General features: G+C 61.7%; 1 protein-coding gene across 1 annotated transcript in view; it reads right to left on the bottom strand.

The window, feature by feature from the left end:
• Positions 1-620: 620 nt before the first annotated feature.
• Positions 621-15588, bottom strand: part of SLC6A17 (solute carrier family 6 member 17) — a 33811-nt gene continuing 18843 nt past the window's right edge. The window contains exons 6-12 of the mRNA XM_084866309.1: positions 14720-14830; positions 7891-8132; positions 7438-7630; positions 6514-6706; positions 6113-6272; positions 4887-5049; positions 621-4340 (exon numbers count right to left, since the gene is read on the bottom strand). Of these exons, the coding sequence (XP_084722435.1) occupies positions 3972-4340; positions 4887-5049; positions 6113-6272; positions 6514-6706; positions 7438-7630; positions 7891-8132; positions 14720-14830 (1431 nt within the window). The 3' untranslated portion in view covers positions 621-3971. The remainder of the gene's footprint in view (positions 4341-4886; positions 5050-6112; positions 6273-6513; positions 6707-7437; positions 7631-7890; positions 8133-14719; positions 14831-15588) is intronic.

Genomic DNA, 15588 nt, shown 5'->3' on the forward strand with positions numbered 1-15588 from the left:
GCCAAGCCGACCCTCGAACAGGGCGGTCAAACCCCCGTAGAGCCGGGTCCCTCATAGAGAGGGACACAGAACAGTGCGCCCGGCTTCCCAGCTGCAGAGGTCAACCTGGAACCAGGGGGGCGCGGTGTGATGCCCGGCCAGGGCACACGCCGGGTTGCAGGCTTGCTCTCCAGTGTGGGGCGTGCAGGAGGCAGCCGATCCATGATTCTCTCTCCTCGCTGATGTTTCTCTCTCTCCCCCCACCTCTGAAATCAACAAAAATATATATTTAAAAATTCTGTCTTTGGTTGGCTGCATTCATAGACGGGAAACCCGTGGGTATGAAGGGCCAGCTGCATATTTGTTGGGGAAAACCCACGCCTAAGTCCAGTTCAGCCCCGTGTTTTGATAGCTGTTGTGAACGTCCAGTGGGAGTGGGTGTGTAGAGTCCTCGGAGCCCAAGGGGCCTGCTTCAAGGACACCCAGACAATTCTTGGAGAATAAATACATGTCCCTCCCTCCTCCTCCTCCCCAAGCCCCAGCCAGCCACACCCACGGCCCCCTCAGCTCCCATCCAAGCTGTTACCCCAATGCTGCCCATCCCGTCCCTGATCCTGGCAGGTCAGAGAGGCAAGAGGGGGTGGTAAGAACAGACACTTTATTGCACACCATGGGGGGAGCGGAGAGGAAGGGGCTCCGGGGTCACAGTGCCTCGTCCCCTCCCCTGGGCCGAGTGGCCTTGACCGACCCAGGGCTCTGCTAGCCGTGAACTCGCGCCAGGACTAACGCGATGCTCGCCGTATGCACGTGGGCCTGGACCAAGCGGCGCTCGGGGTGAGGAGGGACCCTGGGCCCAGGACTAGGCCTCAGGGAGGAGGCGGTGGGTCCCGCTTGGGGGCCTCGTGGATGCTCAGGGCTCAGTCCCTCTTCCGTGGGGAGGCAGTGGCAGGGGTGCGGCTGTGAGGATGGGCAGAAGGGCAGCCCCTGCCCGCAATACTGCAGCCCTGCTGGCCTGGGACCACCCAGCTTCCGGCCCCCAGCCTCACGGCCGCGCAGGCTGGCCCAGGAGGCGCCTCCCGGCCCTAGGAAAGCAACAGTCTCCGCAGGTTTATTGCTGGAGGGCAAAGCCAGGCTCACTGGCACCAGCTTGTGTGCCCCGCGGTCGGCCGCTCCGGGCCTGGGGCTTCAAGCTGCCTCAGCGAGCGGGCTCCCTGAGCGAGAAGCTGGTGATCAGGCTGAGGGGCGGGGACCGGGACTCTCTCAGGCACACCCTGCCCCGGGGCCGCTGTCTCCTGCGATGCTGGCGGGGGCTGGGGACCCTGTGCGGGGATGAAGGCCCACTTCCTGCTCCCCCAGGAAGCCGAGGGCTGGGTCTCACCTCACCAGAGGCCCCACCGGCCCCAGCCTCGCCCCACTGCGGAGTGAGCAAAGGTGTGCGTGTCAACAGCGCAGGTGACAGGCGGCCGGTCCCTTCTGACACGGTCAGGACCGGCTCAGAGACAGGTGCAGGGCGGGGCGCTGTGAGGGTCCCTCTGGGGGGATCTCACCCCTTCAGGAGCCCGGCCTTCCGTCAGGAGGAAGAGCATGTAACTCAAAGGGTGACAGGAACATGAATCGGGGGCTCCTTCCCCACGGCCCCTCCTTCCCTGTTTCTGGGAGCCCGAGGGTGTCACCAGCCAGGGTGGGCTGCTTCCCCCACAGCAGGGCCTCCCGCAGCCCCGGAGGCCTGGCTGAGAGGAGGGGGAGGCGGGGAGGGCAGCAGGGGCTTCAGGACACGAGGGACAAGGGTTCACGAATCAGCACCCACACACACCCACGCCCACGGATGTGCACACATCACACATGTACACGCTCGCACGCCAAGCTCCGGGCCCTAGGACTAACAGCGGAGACAGAGCCGGCCAGGCCCGGCCGCAGCCGGAGGCCAGGAGCACGCCAGCCCGCGGGCACCGCGCCCCCGTCCCCGGCTGGCGGGCTGGGGCCCGGCCCGGCCACAAGCTACAAAATTAAAAATATATCAAATATACAATGAAAATAGATCTGTGCAGCACTGAGGGTGAAAATAGTCCGGCAGCCACAGTAGATGGGGTTGTCCTTTAACAGCATGTACACCCACGTGTACAGATTGCATGTACAATGGGAATAGAATACACAGAGGAGTATGTATAGGCGCCTCTCCCGGGCTTTGCTCTTCCTGCCGCTGAGCTGGGGGCCCGGGAGGGGTGTTGTCCAGGGAGGGGCCTCAGGCGGCCTGTTACGCCCCAAAGGCTCCTGTCTCTGGGGAGAGGTGGCCTCCCTCCCCTCACAGGAAGGGCAGGAGGGCTGAGAGGCCAGAAAGGGGGGAGGAGAGAGGGACAGGGGGGATGGATCCCCAGGAAAGGGGGGGGGGGGCAAGAAACGAAGGGGCAAAGGAGGGAGCCTGGGCCCAGTCTGTCCTCCCCTTCCCCCCAGCGCGGAGAGCAGTCAGTCACTAGTGACTCAGGACCCTCTGTCATGGCACCCAGGCCTGGGTCCTCCCTGCCCACCACAGCTCTCATCGAGGTTTGCTGTCCCAGCCAGTTTTCCTTCCTTCCTACCTACCTTCCCTCCATCCATCCATCCATCCATCCTCCAATTGGTCCATCCATCCATCCACCCATCCACCCACCCATCCATCATCTATCTATCCATCCTTCCCTTGGTCCATCTATCCATCCATCCATCCATCCTTCCCTCTGCCCATCCATCCATCCATCCATCCTCCCATTGGTCCATCCATCCATCCACCCATCCACCCACCCATCCATCATCTATCTATCCATCCTTCCCTTGGTCCATCCATCCATCCATCCATCCTTCCCTCTGCCCATCCATCCATCCATCCATCCTCCCATTGGTCCATCCATCCATCCACCCATCCACCCACCCATCCATCATCTATCTATCCATCCTTCCCTTGGTCCATCCATCCATCCATCACCCATCTACCCATCCTTCCACTGGCCCACCCATCACTCTGCAGACATGTTCTCTGGTCAGGTTCTGTTCCAGGGCAGGCGGAAGGGAAGAGTGGGGGTGGGACACAGACACCCAGCCCCTCCCCTTGGCAGCCTTCAGCGTCCACAGCACCGTCTGTGGCCCCGACCGCCACGGCCTGGGCAGCTGTGCTTACATAACAGAGGGGGAGGGGGTGGCGGCCCAGAAGGGCACTGGGATGACCTCTCTGCCAGGTGCCAGGCTTCCTGGACGAGGGCCCCGAACTCCAGGAACCCGTTCCAGGGGGAAGCTGCCATTAGGAAGTCGGGTCCCAGGTGAGAGGAGGGGATGTGCTTTGCAATTGTGCTCCAGACCGCCCGATTGTGCTGTGGACGCGTGTGCTCTGGACTCAGACAGAGGTGGAGGCCCCACTCGGCTCCCGGATGGGGCTGTGGGGGCCGGGAGGGCACAGGGAGAGCCCCGGTGGAGGCCTGAGGGGTTCGGACCTCGTCATGGCCTCCCAGGCAAGATGCAGGAGCACCCCCTGACCACCACCACCCCCCCCCCCCAGGCATGGCCTGGGACATCGGAGATCCCACCTAGAGCCCCACCCCCCGCCGCCCGGGCACCATCTGCCTCACACGAAGGAGCCCCACCCCACGCTGAGCCCCGGGTCCTGGCACATCTGTCCCACCCCCCGCCTTCAGCAAGGCAGCCTCTGGGATCCCCGCCCCCACCTGGCAGCCCGAGGGCTCCGAGACCAAGATCCGCGGGAGCAGGTGAGGGGGAGCGAAGGGAGGGGTGACCTGTAAGTGGCCCTGGGCGACTCCCCTCCGTTCCCGGTCCTCGGCGGCCGTGGGGTGACGGACCTCGGAGGGTTAGACGGCAGGGCCCCCCCCCCCCCCCCCCCAGGCCTGGGGTGCGGACGGACGGGCTGGGGACGAGGCAGGGAGGCCCCTCCCCCGGAGGAGGGCCCGGCGGGGCGGGGCGGGGCGGGGCGGGGCGGGGCGGGGCGGGGCGGGCGCGGCGGGCGGCGGTCACAGCTCCGATTCCGGGGTGCCGGCCAGGAGGTAGCCGCTGCCGTAGCGTCCGTTGGGGTTGCCGCCGGGCTCCAGGGGCGAGGGGCCGCCGGGCCCCAGGTAGGAGCGGTGGGTGGGCATGGGCGAGGGCGCCTCGCTGGGCGCCTTGCTGAGGATGAAGCGCGTCTCGTCGTTCTCCTCCAGGTTGGAGATGTCCTTCATCATGCGGCCCTTCTTGTAGGACACGGACAGCGTGTTGGAGCCGTCGGCCAGCAGGTGGAAGTGCCGCAGCACGAACACCACGGGGATGGGCAGCGTCGCCACGACGATGAGCAGGATCAGCAGCGCCATGGCCCAGTCCGGGAAGTACAGGTAGCGCTCGGCGGCCTGGAGGGGGCGGCGGTGAGGCCGGCGCCGGGCACTGCCAACCTCACCCGCTCAGGGCCCTCTCCCACCCTCTCCCCACCCCCCACCCGCCGCCGCCGGGCACCAGCAGAGATGAGGGTGCCATCAGGGGCTGCTACCGGATGGGGCTGGAGGGCAGGAGGGCTGAGAGGCCAGAAAGGGGGGAGGAGGGAGGGGCAGGGGGGATGGATCCCCAGGAAAGGGGATGGATCCCCCGTCCTCTGCACCCCGGTATTTACACCTGCACAGAGGGTGGGTGACTCCATCCCCACCGGGGCGGGAAAGCACGGGTGGGAAGATGGACACGTGCGTTAGCCTTTCGGCCCTCGGTGTTCCTGTCTGCACCCCAGGGGTGACGCCACCGCCCATGCCCTGGGCTGTTGGGAAGGTTCCAGCCAGGCGTGCAGCGCCCCCCGCAGGGCCGGGCTCACAGCGATTGCCCCACTAGGGTGGATCTCCATCCCGCGTTGCATTCACGGCCCGGGAAGGTCCCGGTGTCCCCGGGCGGGCCGGGGTGGCCGCCCTCACCTCCTCTCTGATCCAGGCGCTGTAGCCCGGGGGCGTGACCGCCAGCTGGATGACGCTGGCCGTGGTGAGCACGGCCATGCACAGGGGCGACACGAACTTCCACATGTAGAAGTAGAAGCGGTAGGGCCGGAAGCCCAGCATCTCCGTCAGCTCCTGCATGAACCTGCGGGGGGCGGCAGAGGGCCGGCAGCTGGCACCTTCGCTGGCCTGCGTGTTTCCCCCGTGGCCTCCTCCTCCCGGAAGCCTTCTCTGACCACCCACCCGTTCTTCACATTCACCGCCCCGGCCTGTCCCCTGTGGCCGCCGGCCTCCGGCAGGCTCTGCCGTCTTCCTCTAAGATCCTCTGACCACATCAGACCACACCCTCCCAGGATATAACACAGCCCGCAGGGCACCAGAGGGCTCTGTGCCCTGGGCAGCCCTCGCCCCCAATCGCACTGGCCTGGCTCTAGACTCCCCCTGCTGGAAGAGAGGAGGAAGTGCACCTCCCTAAAGTCCAGAAGGCTGCCCTGGCTAGGGGTTTCTAACTGCCCTGCCTGTGGGTGGAATTCGGGGTGGGGGGGGAGGGGTGTGTGTGTGTGTGTGTGTGTGTGTGTGTGTGTGGCTAGCAGACTGTGCCCACGAGTGACATTTAAAAAATCATCCCTACCTCCACAACACCTAACCGAAATCTTGCATTTCTCCTATTATAAATGCAAACAGCCACAGCTGTGTTAACAGTTCCTGTGACTGCCAGCAACTGACTAAATCTCAGATTCGTTCCTATCGCACTGCAACTGAAAGTACCCTACTCATACCACATATGCTCAGAGCTGCCTTGAAGTTACCGTCGTTATCAAACCCACAGCCAGATCCTGTAATGTGCGGCAGTAACAGGAAAGCAAGAGCCTGGCTGGTACGAACCAGGAGGTCACGGTTCAGTTCCGGGTCAGGGCACACGCCTGGATTGCAGGCTCGATCCCCAGTAGGGGGCCTGCAGGAGGCAGCTGACCCATGATTCTCTCTAGGTGCTTAAGCTTCACTGAATTCTGAGGAGCTGTGCCCAGGCCGGGTGCTGTGAGCATTCAGGCAGTTTAGGGTGAGGACGGGACCTGAACCCTCTCTGAGCCTCCGTCTCTCCGTGGTCTGTGGGAGCGCCTCCGCTCTGGCTTCCTGACCCTGGGCCGGGCCCCCCTCGGGCGCTCCCAGGGGAGCCCCTGCCGCCGCCCCCCTCCCCGGCCCCTTACTTTTTGGTCCCGTAGACCCAGGCCACGGCGATGTTCTCCAGGATGACGATGACGGTGAGCGGCAGGGTGGCCGAGTAGTCGTCAAACATGGTGACGAAGTAGTTCCCCGAGCGCTGGACGAACAACAGCCCCACGAAGAATGCAAAGACACAGCAGCCCACTACAGAGAGCCGGAGGCCGGTGTGGGGGCAGGGGCGCGGCGGGCGGGCGGGCGGCCCAGGGCTCTGGGCACCCAGGCCCCTCCCCTGCCCCCCCCCGCAGACCCACAGCCCTCCCCCCCACCTCCCCCGGGCAGCAGGCCCAGCCCCGAGGGTCAGGAGTGGCTCCAGCAGAGCCCGGGGCCTCTCCGTCACAGCCGCCCCCCAGGGCGCCCGTCCGCCGGCGGGGGCTGCCCGGAGTACCTGTGAACATCTCCTTGGGCACCTTGAAGGTGTCGATGACGGGCGTGGTGATGCCCGCCATGGTGCCGATCATGCTGCCCAGGCCCAGGTTGATGAGCATCAGGAAGAACATGACGGACCAGAACGGCGAGGCGGGGAAGTGCGTCATGGCCTCCGTGAAAGCGATGAAGGCCAGGCCGGTGCCCTGCACGGACTGCGGGGCGGGCGGGGGGCCAGGCCTCAGCGGGGGCCCTCGTCCACCCTGCCCCCCCCCGTTCTCTCCGCCCCCAGAGCTTTAGGATGGACTCCTCCCTCTTCCCAGCGGCCCCCACCTCCATCTCCATCCCTCCACCTTGACCAGCAGGGCTCGGGTCTGAGTTTGCATCACAATCCTCCCCCCACAAGGCAGTAAGCCACCATCCAGCCAGGGGTTCAGCGGTGGGGTCTGGAGTCTGCGAGGTGTACCAGGACCCGGGAGATTCAGAGGAAGACGCTCCCTTTCAGCAACACACCCGGCTCCAGGCTCTCCTCCTCTGAGGAGCCTTCCCTGATTGCTCCCAGCCCTGAACTCCGGGCCTGAACGTGGTGACCTCAGCCCGGCTGCCCCTGAGCACAGCGGAGCCATTAACAACTCCGATGCCTGGCTCAGCCCAGGACAATGATTGGGTTGGTCGGGAGGTAGAGCCGGGTATTAGGGTTTTATAAAACCCCAGGAGTCCCGATGGACGGGCGGGTAGAGGACAATGCAGTCACGCTGGGCCCCTGCTCACCAGGGCTCAGCTGACCTCGGGGCAGAGGTTTGGGCCGATACCTCTCCTCTCTCCCTCTCTGGACACACGGAAATAAGGTCCTTGCTCATCAGGGAAATGAATGGGTCCCCGGTGGCTCTCTGGCCCCGCCCCTCCCCGCCCCCCTTGCCTGTCCGCCGCCCCGCCCGCCCCTCACCTTGTCCAGCTCGTCCTCCAGCAGGCAGGGGTCCAGGCCCAGGGCGGGGAAGCGGTCCTCCTTCACGGTCATGATGACCTTGTACATCTCCGCGTAGTCCTGGGTGGTCAGGTGGGAGAAGTTGACGTGGGGGGGGATGAGGTCCTGGCTCAGGACGTTGGAGTGGAGGTACCCCAGGATCTTCTCGGCGTTCCTGCAGCACAGAGGGGAGAAGGCCAGTTAAAAGGGCAGCAGTGAGCACGCACCCGGGGGCACCGCCCCCACACCCCGGCCGGGCCCGCTGGCCAGCAGCAGAGGCCTCTGCCCGTGTGGTCCAGGGCTGGGGACAGAGGGCTCCCCCGGTCTCCATCCTTCAGCCCCGGGGACAGGGACTCCCCACCCACGGCCCGCCGGCCCCTCCTGGCAGGGAGGGTGGCAGGGAGGAGGAGACAGGCAGGAGGAGGCGCCACCTACTCCACCACGCATTTCTCGTTCATGATGTTGGCCTTGAAGCCCAGCACGGCGAACACCACGAGGGTGGCCAGCACCGAGGTGAAGAAGTTGATCAGGGCCACCAGGGCGGCGTCGAAGTGGCAGTTGTTGTCCTGCTTGTTGTAGCTGGAGAAGGCGATGACGCCGCCGAAGCCCAGCCCCAGGGCGAAGAAGACCTGCGTGGCCGCCTCCCGCCACACCTGCGGGTCCAGCATCTTGTCCAGCTGAGCGGGAGGGGCGGGCAGGGGAGAGAAGAGACACACGGTAACGGTGTCATTCACGGGCAATGGGGTTCCCACCGACCCCCCTCTCCTCAGCCTCCACGGAGCTCAGAGGCAGCGGGGCGCAGGGGGAGAGAGCGGTGGCCCTGTGACCTGGACACATCCCCTCACCCTGGAACCGTGTCCCTCGGTGAAACGCAGACACAGGAGCATCCTGGGAGAATCACTGCCAGGCTGAGGTACGACGGAACAGACACGCCCACCTGCACAGTACGTTCCCTGATCTTTTATTTTTATTTTTAAAAAATATATTTTATTGATTTTCCACAGAGAGGAAGGGAGAGGGATAGAGAGCTAGAAACATCGATGAGAGAAACATCAACCAGCTGCCTCCTGCACACCCCCCACCGGGGATGTACCCGCAACCAAGGTACATGCCCTTGACCGGAATGGAACCCGGGACCTTTCAGTCTGCAGACCGACGCCGGGAGGGAGGTCCGAGCGTGCAGACGGGTGGACGCGGTTTCGGCTGGTCCCAGCAGGGAGAGCGAGGCCAGAGAGATGGCGCAGGCGCCTTCCTTCCAGTATGATCCCAGCTGCCTTATTCACACGCCCGGGGCCAGGCGGGTTTGGGAAATCAGGGCTCACTTCTGATTTTATTGTCAGAGGGTAATATGGTGCGCAGGCCACAGAGCTACATGCTACCCTGAGCAGGGCTGGGACAAGCCTGTAACCAAACGCACCGGGTTCCTGCTGCAGAATATGGCAGCCACACCAGCACGCCCATAGACTATAAATAGCCTCCCAGCGGGGCAGGTCGTTCTGCCACAGAATGAGTTCCCTCCCAGAGAAAGCAAACTGCTGTTATCCTTCACCAAACAGTGAGTTCACCAAACAGTGAGTAGGGTTATGTGGGTTCGGGCACGGTGAATATGGACCTGGGGCCTCTCCATGCCCGAAGAGAGATGTGAAAATTAAATAAAAGGAAAATCACACTCATCCTTCCTCATCTGTGGTTTTGCTATCCATGGTTTTTAGCTGCCTCTGGGCAACTGCATTTTGAAAATATTAAATGGAAAATTCCAGAAATAGACGATTCCTACGTTTTAAATTGTGCGCCAGCCAAGCCAGCGTGACTCAGCGATTGAGCAGCAACCTATGAGCCAGGTCATCAGGGCACATGCCCTGGCTGTGGGCTCCAACCAGATCAATGATTCTCATCATTGATGTTTCTATCTCCTCTTCCTTCCTCTCTGAAATCAATAAAAATATATCTAAAATAATAATTAATAATAATAATAATAAATAATAAATAAGGGAAGTAAATTGTGCGCCATTCTTCAAAAGCACCATGATCTCCTACCTGTGGTCTTTGCCCAGGCTGTTCTCTCTGCCTGGAATTTCCTTCCTCCTACTCACTGTTTGGTGAACTCCTATTTATATCTCAAAACCCAGCACAAATATCGCCTCCGCCCTGAAGCTTTTCCCTCGGCCTCCAGCAGAGCTAGCCATGGTCCTGGGCTCTCCCAGTCCCCGGTCACACCAGAATTATCGGTGTGTATGTGTTACCTCCCTGTCTATACTTTGTGGTGAGGGATGGAGCACGCTGGCTGTCTGAGCAAGGAGAGAGTTGGGGGCGGGGGAGGGGGAGGCGCGGGCAGACAGGCAAAGCTGGCTGTGCCCTAAAGGGACCTGAGCTGAAGGCGTGCTGTTCCTGGACTCACAGGGGCTCTTCCGGGATTGGTGGCTGATGGCACATGGCCTTAACGAGGTCCTGATCACAGTGTCAGCAGAGGCTGAACCCAAGGCCCAGCCTCAGGAAGCTCAGGGTCCTTTTGGGACATCAGAGCGTGATTGCAGGAGGGGAGGTGGGAACCAGCTTCCCCACCGGAGACGAGGCTCACACCCTTTTCAGGGTGCCCCCCCCCCCCGAAACAGCAACAGCTTCCCGTCACTTCCTTGGCACCTCGGCTGAGTCACTGCCTGGCGCAGGGAACAAGGTGTTCGTGGCATTTGGCTCCGAGGCACGAAGATGCTTTTTGAATCCACAAGCAGCTGCCGAGCGCCCAGCCGGAGCTGCTCGTGACGGGAGCGCGGCCAGACAGACGGCAGGACGCCAGGTGGCACCGGAGCGCCGGCTCCCCGCCTGCGGGCGGCGTCACCTTCGCGAGGGACAGAGCAACGCTCGCTCACGCTCACAGCGCTCTCTGCACGCAGCAGCAGCCACACACTCACTCCCCCGACAGCTGTGATGGAGCCACATGTCACCCCTCCAGCAGCTGAGGAGACGGAGGCCCTGAGGGGGCAGGACCTGCCCTCCGGCCGCCGAGCCACGAGCTGGCATCCGGCCCCATCCCTGGGCTCTGAGCCCGCCCTGTGGGGAGAGGCTGGGCTGCGGGTCCTGCTCAGAGCCGCTCCAGCTGCGGGAGCCGGCGAGTCCCTCCAGGAGCTTCCTCTTCACTAACAATCCTGGCACACCCCGGGCCCGTGGTCAGTCCGCTCACTGTCAGCACCACCCGCACGCCCAGACCCAGAGGCTGCAATGCCCGGAGCCCAGCTTGTGCTGATCCCAACCCAGAGGCTGGCGCGGCTCCTTCCATGGTGACTGCTTACAGGCAACACAGTGGTGTGGTTCAAAACCAGCAGGCGGAGAGGGGCCCACAGGAAAGTCTCCCTCTCCGCGCCTCAGTATCCCGGACGCCCTGCTCCCTGCCTGGACGTAACCATGACGTCCGTTTTTGCACACTCTTCCAGTGATGGTCAACGCACATGCCCGCGTGTTTATACGCACACTCGAGGCCCGTTGCACGAAGGTCCGTGCAATCGGCCTTCCTTCCCCTGCCTGCCGGCACCAGGACCCAGGCTCCGCGCCGGCTGCGGTGGAGGAGCCGAGCCTCTCTGGTCTCCAGTTTTCAGTCGCCCAGCTGGTCTCCGAGAAGCGCTTGCTGGAGGCACAAGGAACACCTCCCTCCAGATTGGAAATGGAGTCTCGGAGCACAACGTCACAGCCGTTACCACAACGGGTTTTAGAACAGCCATGACCATCATCAACGTCAGAGCATCTTCCGCACCCTGAAAAGCAAGCTGTGCCTAGGAGTGGCCGCTCCCCATTCCTACCCCAACCCGCCCCAAGCCCAGCCCTGATCTGCTTTCTGTTTCTGCAGAGCTGCCTGCTCTGGGTGTTCCGTGTAAGCGGAATCATACGACATGTGGTCTTTTTGTGCGAATGGCTTCCTTCATTCAGTGTCATGTCTTCAAGGCTCATGCACACATGACCGGGAGCCGCACGCCTCTGACAGCTGGGTACGGAGCCCGTCCCACGGATACACCGTTCTCCACTTTTCCGTCCGTGCACTGATGGGTGTTGGAGCTGCTTCTGCTGTTTGGCTGTTGCGAGCAATGGTGCGTGCACCCTTGTGTACACGTTTCCGTGTGGACATGTGTTTTCAGCTCCCTTGGATGCGTGCCCAGGAGCGGAGCTGCTGGGTCACATGCGAGCGCTGTCTAACCTTTTGAGGAACTGCCAGATTGTTCTCCCAGGGCAGCTGCTGCACGGTTTTCCAGCCCCGCCGGCCGTGTCTGAGGGCTTATTTCTGTATAAAATCCTGAAATAACACCTTTGATCTCATGACCCTGTCCAGTTAGCACCCCGCTTCTCGTGTCTGTGCCCCATTACAGCAGGACTCCCGAAAATAAGTGGTTTCCATCCCTTGTCTTCAAGTTCTCACCTTCCATGTTCCCGCGAACTCATTCCTAGGAGACTGTCCCCAGCACGCCACCCCCTCAACCGCTCTTGTCAAGATCACGTGACCTCTCTGTGGCCAAGTGCTCCGGCCATTTCTCAGTCCTCATGACCTGACCTCCGGGCAGCTCTGGGCATGGCTGACCTCCAGGCCCCCTGTCCTTGTGGAATACATCCCGCCGGAGTCAAAGGCAGGAGCTGCCCCATAACTGCTCGGCGGGCAAGGTCTCAAGATGGATGGACCCCAGAGATTTCATCCGGACTGAGAGGCACAAGGTTCAGAGGGCCAGGGCCACGCCTGCTGGTTCTCGGGGACCTGAGTCCTCCAGGGCCTCCTGCATTTCTTTCTTTCTTTCTTTCTTTCTTTCTTTCTTTCTTTCTTTCTTTTTTTTTTTAAATATATTTTATTGATTTTGTACAGAGAAGAAGGGAGAGAGATAGAGAGTTAGAAACATCGATGAGAGAGAGTCATCGATCAGCTGCCTCTTGCACACCCCCTACTGGGGATGTGCCCCCAACAAAGGTACATGCCCTTGACCGGAATTGAACCCGGGACCTTTCAGTCCCTAAGCCGACTCTCTATCCATTGAGCCAAACCAGTTTCGGCTTGGGTTTATTTCTTTACACTTGGCCTCAGGAAGACCCTGGCCCCTGCTCCAGTGGGATCACACCGTTTCCCGGACATCTGGGAAAGGGTGCTGGGAAGGAGTGCCCGCTGCTGCTGTTCAAAACGCACACCCGCCCTTCTGCACCCACAGGATACTTGAAATATATTATAGCAAACGTAGAGCCACATAACCAGCTGGTGGGGGTGTTCACAGAAGCAGCCTCTTTGGAGCAATGTGGCCAACATCTAGTTACACTGAAGCCAGCATGCCCTCTGGGACAGCAGTTCCACTCCCATACGCACACCCCGAGAGCCCGGCCCACGAAGGCCTGTGCCATCCTGTTCATTGTAGCATTACTAGCAACGGTGCACGCTGGGAAAAGCCTCAGTGACGGTCACCCGGAGAATGAATACATCCCTCCGAGTCCAGTGCTGCGGCGAAAACGGACGCACTAGAGCTACACATATCACTGCAGCTACATCTTCGAAGTGTGGAGCAAAAACAAAAACAAGGCTGCTATAATATGATGCCATTCGTGTGAAATGTAGAAGTATGCACCAATGGCTATGTGTTGTTGATGGACATGCACGTATGTTTAAAAAACAAAACAAACCTTTCATGTAGCAGCAGGAGAAACCCCAATTAAGGACAGGGCTTATCCCTGGGGAGGAAGGGTGTGGGATCAGGGTGCGCTGTACTGATACGGCATCTGCGATATTTTCTTTCTTAAGGATGCTTACTATGTTATTAAGTGTGTGTGTTTCCTAGTCTATCCCTGAGACGAAGCCACAAGATGTCTTAAAGAGCTCCTGAATTAAACGGGAGCAGCGCCGTCTGTGCTCGGCTCAGCAGCCGGCGTCACAGCCCGGCTCCCTCGCTCCTGGAATTAAGCCCCCGGCTCTCCTCCCGGCAGCAGGGCCCATCTGGAGGCCTGGCTTACCATCTCCACGTTTACCACCCTCTCCGGAGTCTGTCCTCCGCTCACAGAGCTCAGTGAGGTAAAACCGAGAGACTCCACTGCTCGCATCAGGCAGATTCTAGAAACAGGGCTGAAGTCATTCATAAAACAGCCGGCTTTCTTCTCAGAGCTGGTTTCCCCCAAAGCGAGAGGGTTGTGTTTCTCTCCTTTGTCAGACACCACGTGCTCACCACCGCCCGCGCCGGCCACGTGGCCCGAGTCACACTCATGCCTCCCGAGATTCACTAAGTGCTTCGCAAAGGGGACCTCCGCGGTGGTTCCCATGGCAACATCAGAAGTCACTTCCCAGCATGCCGAGGGCCGGCTCCTGCGGTCTGGCGGCGATGGAGCCGTGTGTCCTGCACATTGCCACCCCGGACACCGGGAGCTGTGCACAGCTGCGCGCAGGGGGGAGTGGGGAGGGGAGGGGGTCTCATACCCGCTGGTTCTTCTCCCTGTGCGATCTGTGTAACTGAGTGCATGCGTGCATGTGTGTGTGCATGTGCGTGTGATATACATGTGACATGGCACTATTGAAGGCCAACGCTAAGACCTGAACCTAGGGGGGTCCTGACCCAGGCCCCTGCTGGTGGCTGGTCAGCTGGCATTTGGGGGTGAGCTTCTCAGCCTGCCCACAGGGGTTACTAATTCCATTGCTTGGGGCACCTTAAAGGACACCCCAACCTGCATTTGAAATTCTCTTGCTCCTCAGGGGACTGGCACATGCCAGCTGTGCCCAGTGGTCTAAAGGGAAATGGGGAGGCAGGGTCACATGTGGGCAGAGACCACCGGGAGAAGCCTGGGTGACCGTGTCCAGGACGCCTGTGCGGGCGTGTGAAACAGGCACAGGGGTCCGGCCTGGCCCACTCCCCGGGCCACGGGAGATGTGGACGGAGTCGCTGAGGGTGGTCACTATCCATGTACAAGCTGGGTTCACGGGGGGAGACTCCTTCTCTGAGGCACCTTCTTGGTTCCTGCTCTCACAGCTGCACCCTCGAATGCCCCCCTCCCTGTCCCCGTGCCCCAGCCACGCCTGACTTCCCTCAGGCACGCCCGATGCTTCCCACATGCATGCTCACACGGTCCCCGAAACGCCCTCCAGCGGCTCATGAAATCCTCCCTGCTCCCCAAGGCTCAGCTCCCGTGTCCCCTCCTCCCTGATGCTGCTTCTGATTTCACCCCAATAAGTGTGACGTCCCTTTCCTCGGGACCCATGCTCTGCCCTCAGGGCGTCCCTCCAGGGCCCTGTGATGCCCACAAGGCCGATGGGCCGGGCGCCTACCTTGGGCGTGAACATGTGCAGGATGCCGTCAACCGCCCCGCGCAGCAGCAGCCCCCGGACCAGGAAGCAGGCCAGCACCACGTAGGGGAAGAGGGAGCTGAAGTACATCACCTGCAGGGAAGACAGGGGCCACCGTGGGCCAGGGCCCTCCCGCAGCAGGCCCCGCTCCGCCCCTCACAGCTGGGGCACATGAGCCGCGCCGATGGCTGCAGAGAGCAGAGCCCGGGACCCCGGGCACGGGGCCAACCCCGCCGCATGTCTGGCCGGGAGCCAAGGCAGAAACAGGAGCCCAGAAAGCTGGAGTCAGCATGGCTGGGCTCGCAACCCCGCCCACCCTCCCCCGGGGCGCCCGGGGGGCCGAGGAGCCCTTTGCTCTCCCTGCCTCAGCTTTTTTCATGTCTGGAGCCTGCGTCTCTGTCCCTGGCTCCAGCGGGCCCCCTGAGGGTCTCCCCTGTCCTGAAAGGCCTTTGACAGAGGCCTCCAGGAGGTTCCAGTCATGGCTCCCGAGCCAAAACATCAGAAGGAGGTCCTGCCTCTGTGGTTATAAATCATGTCCCGTGTTCTAGCATGTGTGTCTCGTGTGCGTTTCCACATCCCCATGGGCCTGGCACAGGGCCTCGTGCGGAGAAGATGCTCACGCCATGTTGGCTGCACTGACACAGATCTGGAGGGCTGCTGGGCAGGCGGCGAGGCCGTCAGGAGCATGCGTGTCTGCAGCTAGACACGTATGAGTCCCGTGATCTTGAGCTGTGCACTTAGCATGCCTCGTCTATGAAAGCGGGTACAGTAGCTCCTAACTCATAAGGTGGCTGTGGGTCACAGGCATTCGCACACTCAGGGCCACAGAGTTTCGGCTACAATTTTGGACT

Source organism: Pipistrellus hanaki, assembly GCF_964339955.1.
Source record: "Pipistrellus hanaki genome assembly, chromosome: 18".
Classification (NCBI taxonomy): Eukaryota; Metazoa; Chordata; class Mammalia; order Chiroptera; family Vespertilionidae; genus Pipistrellus; species Pipistrellus hanaki.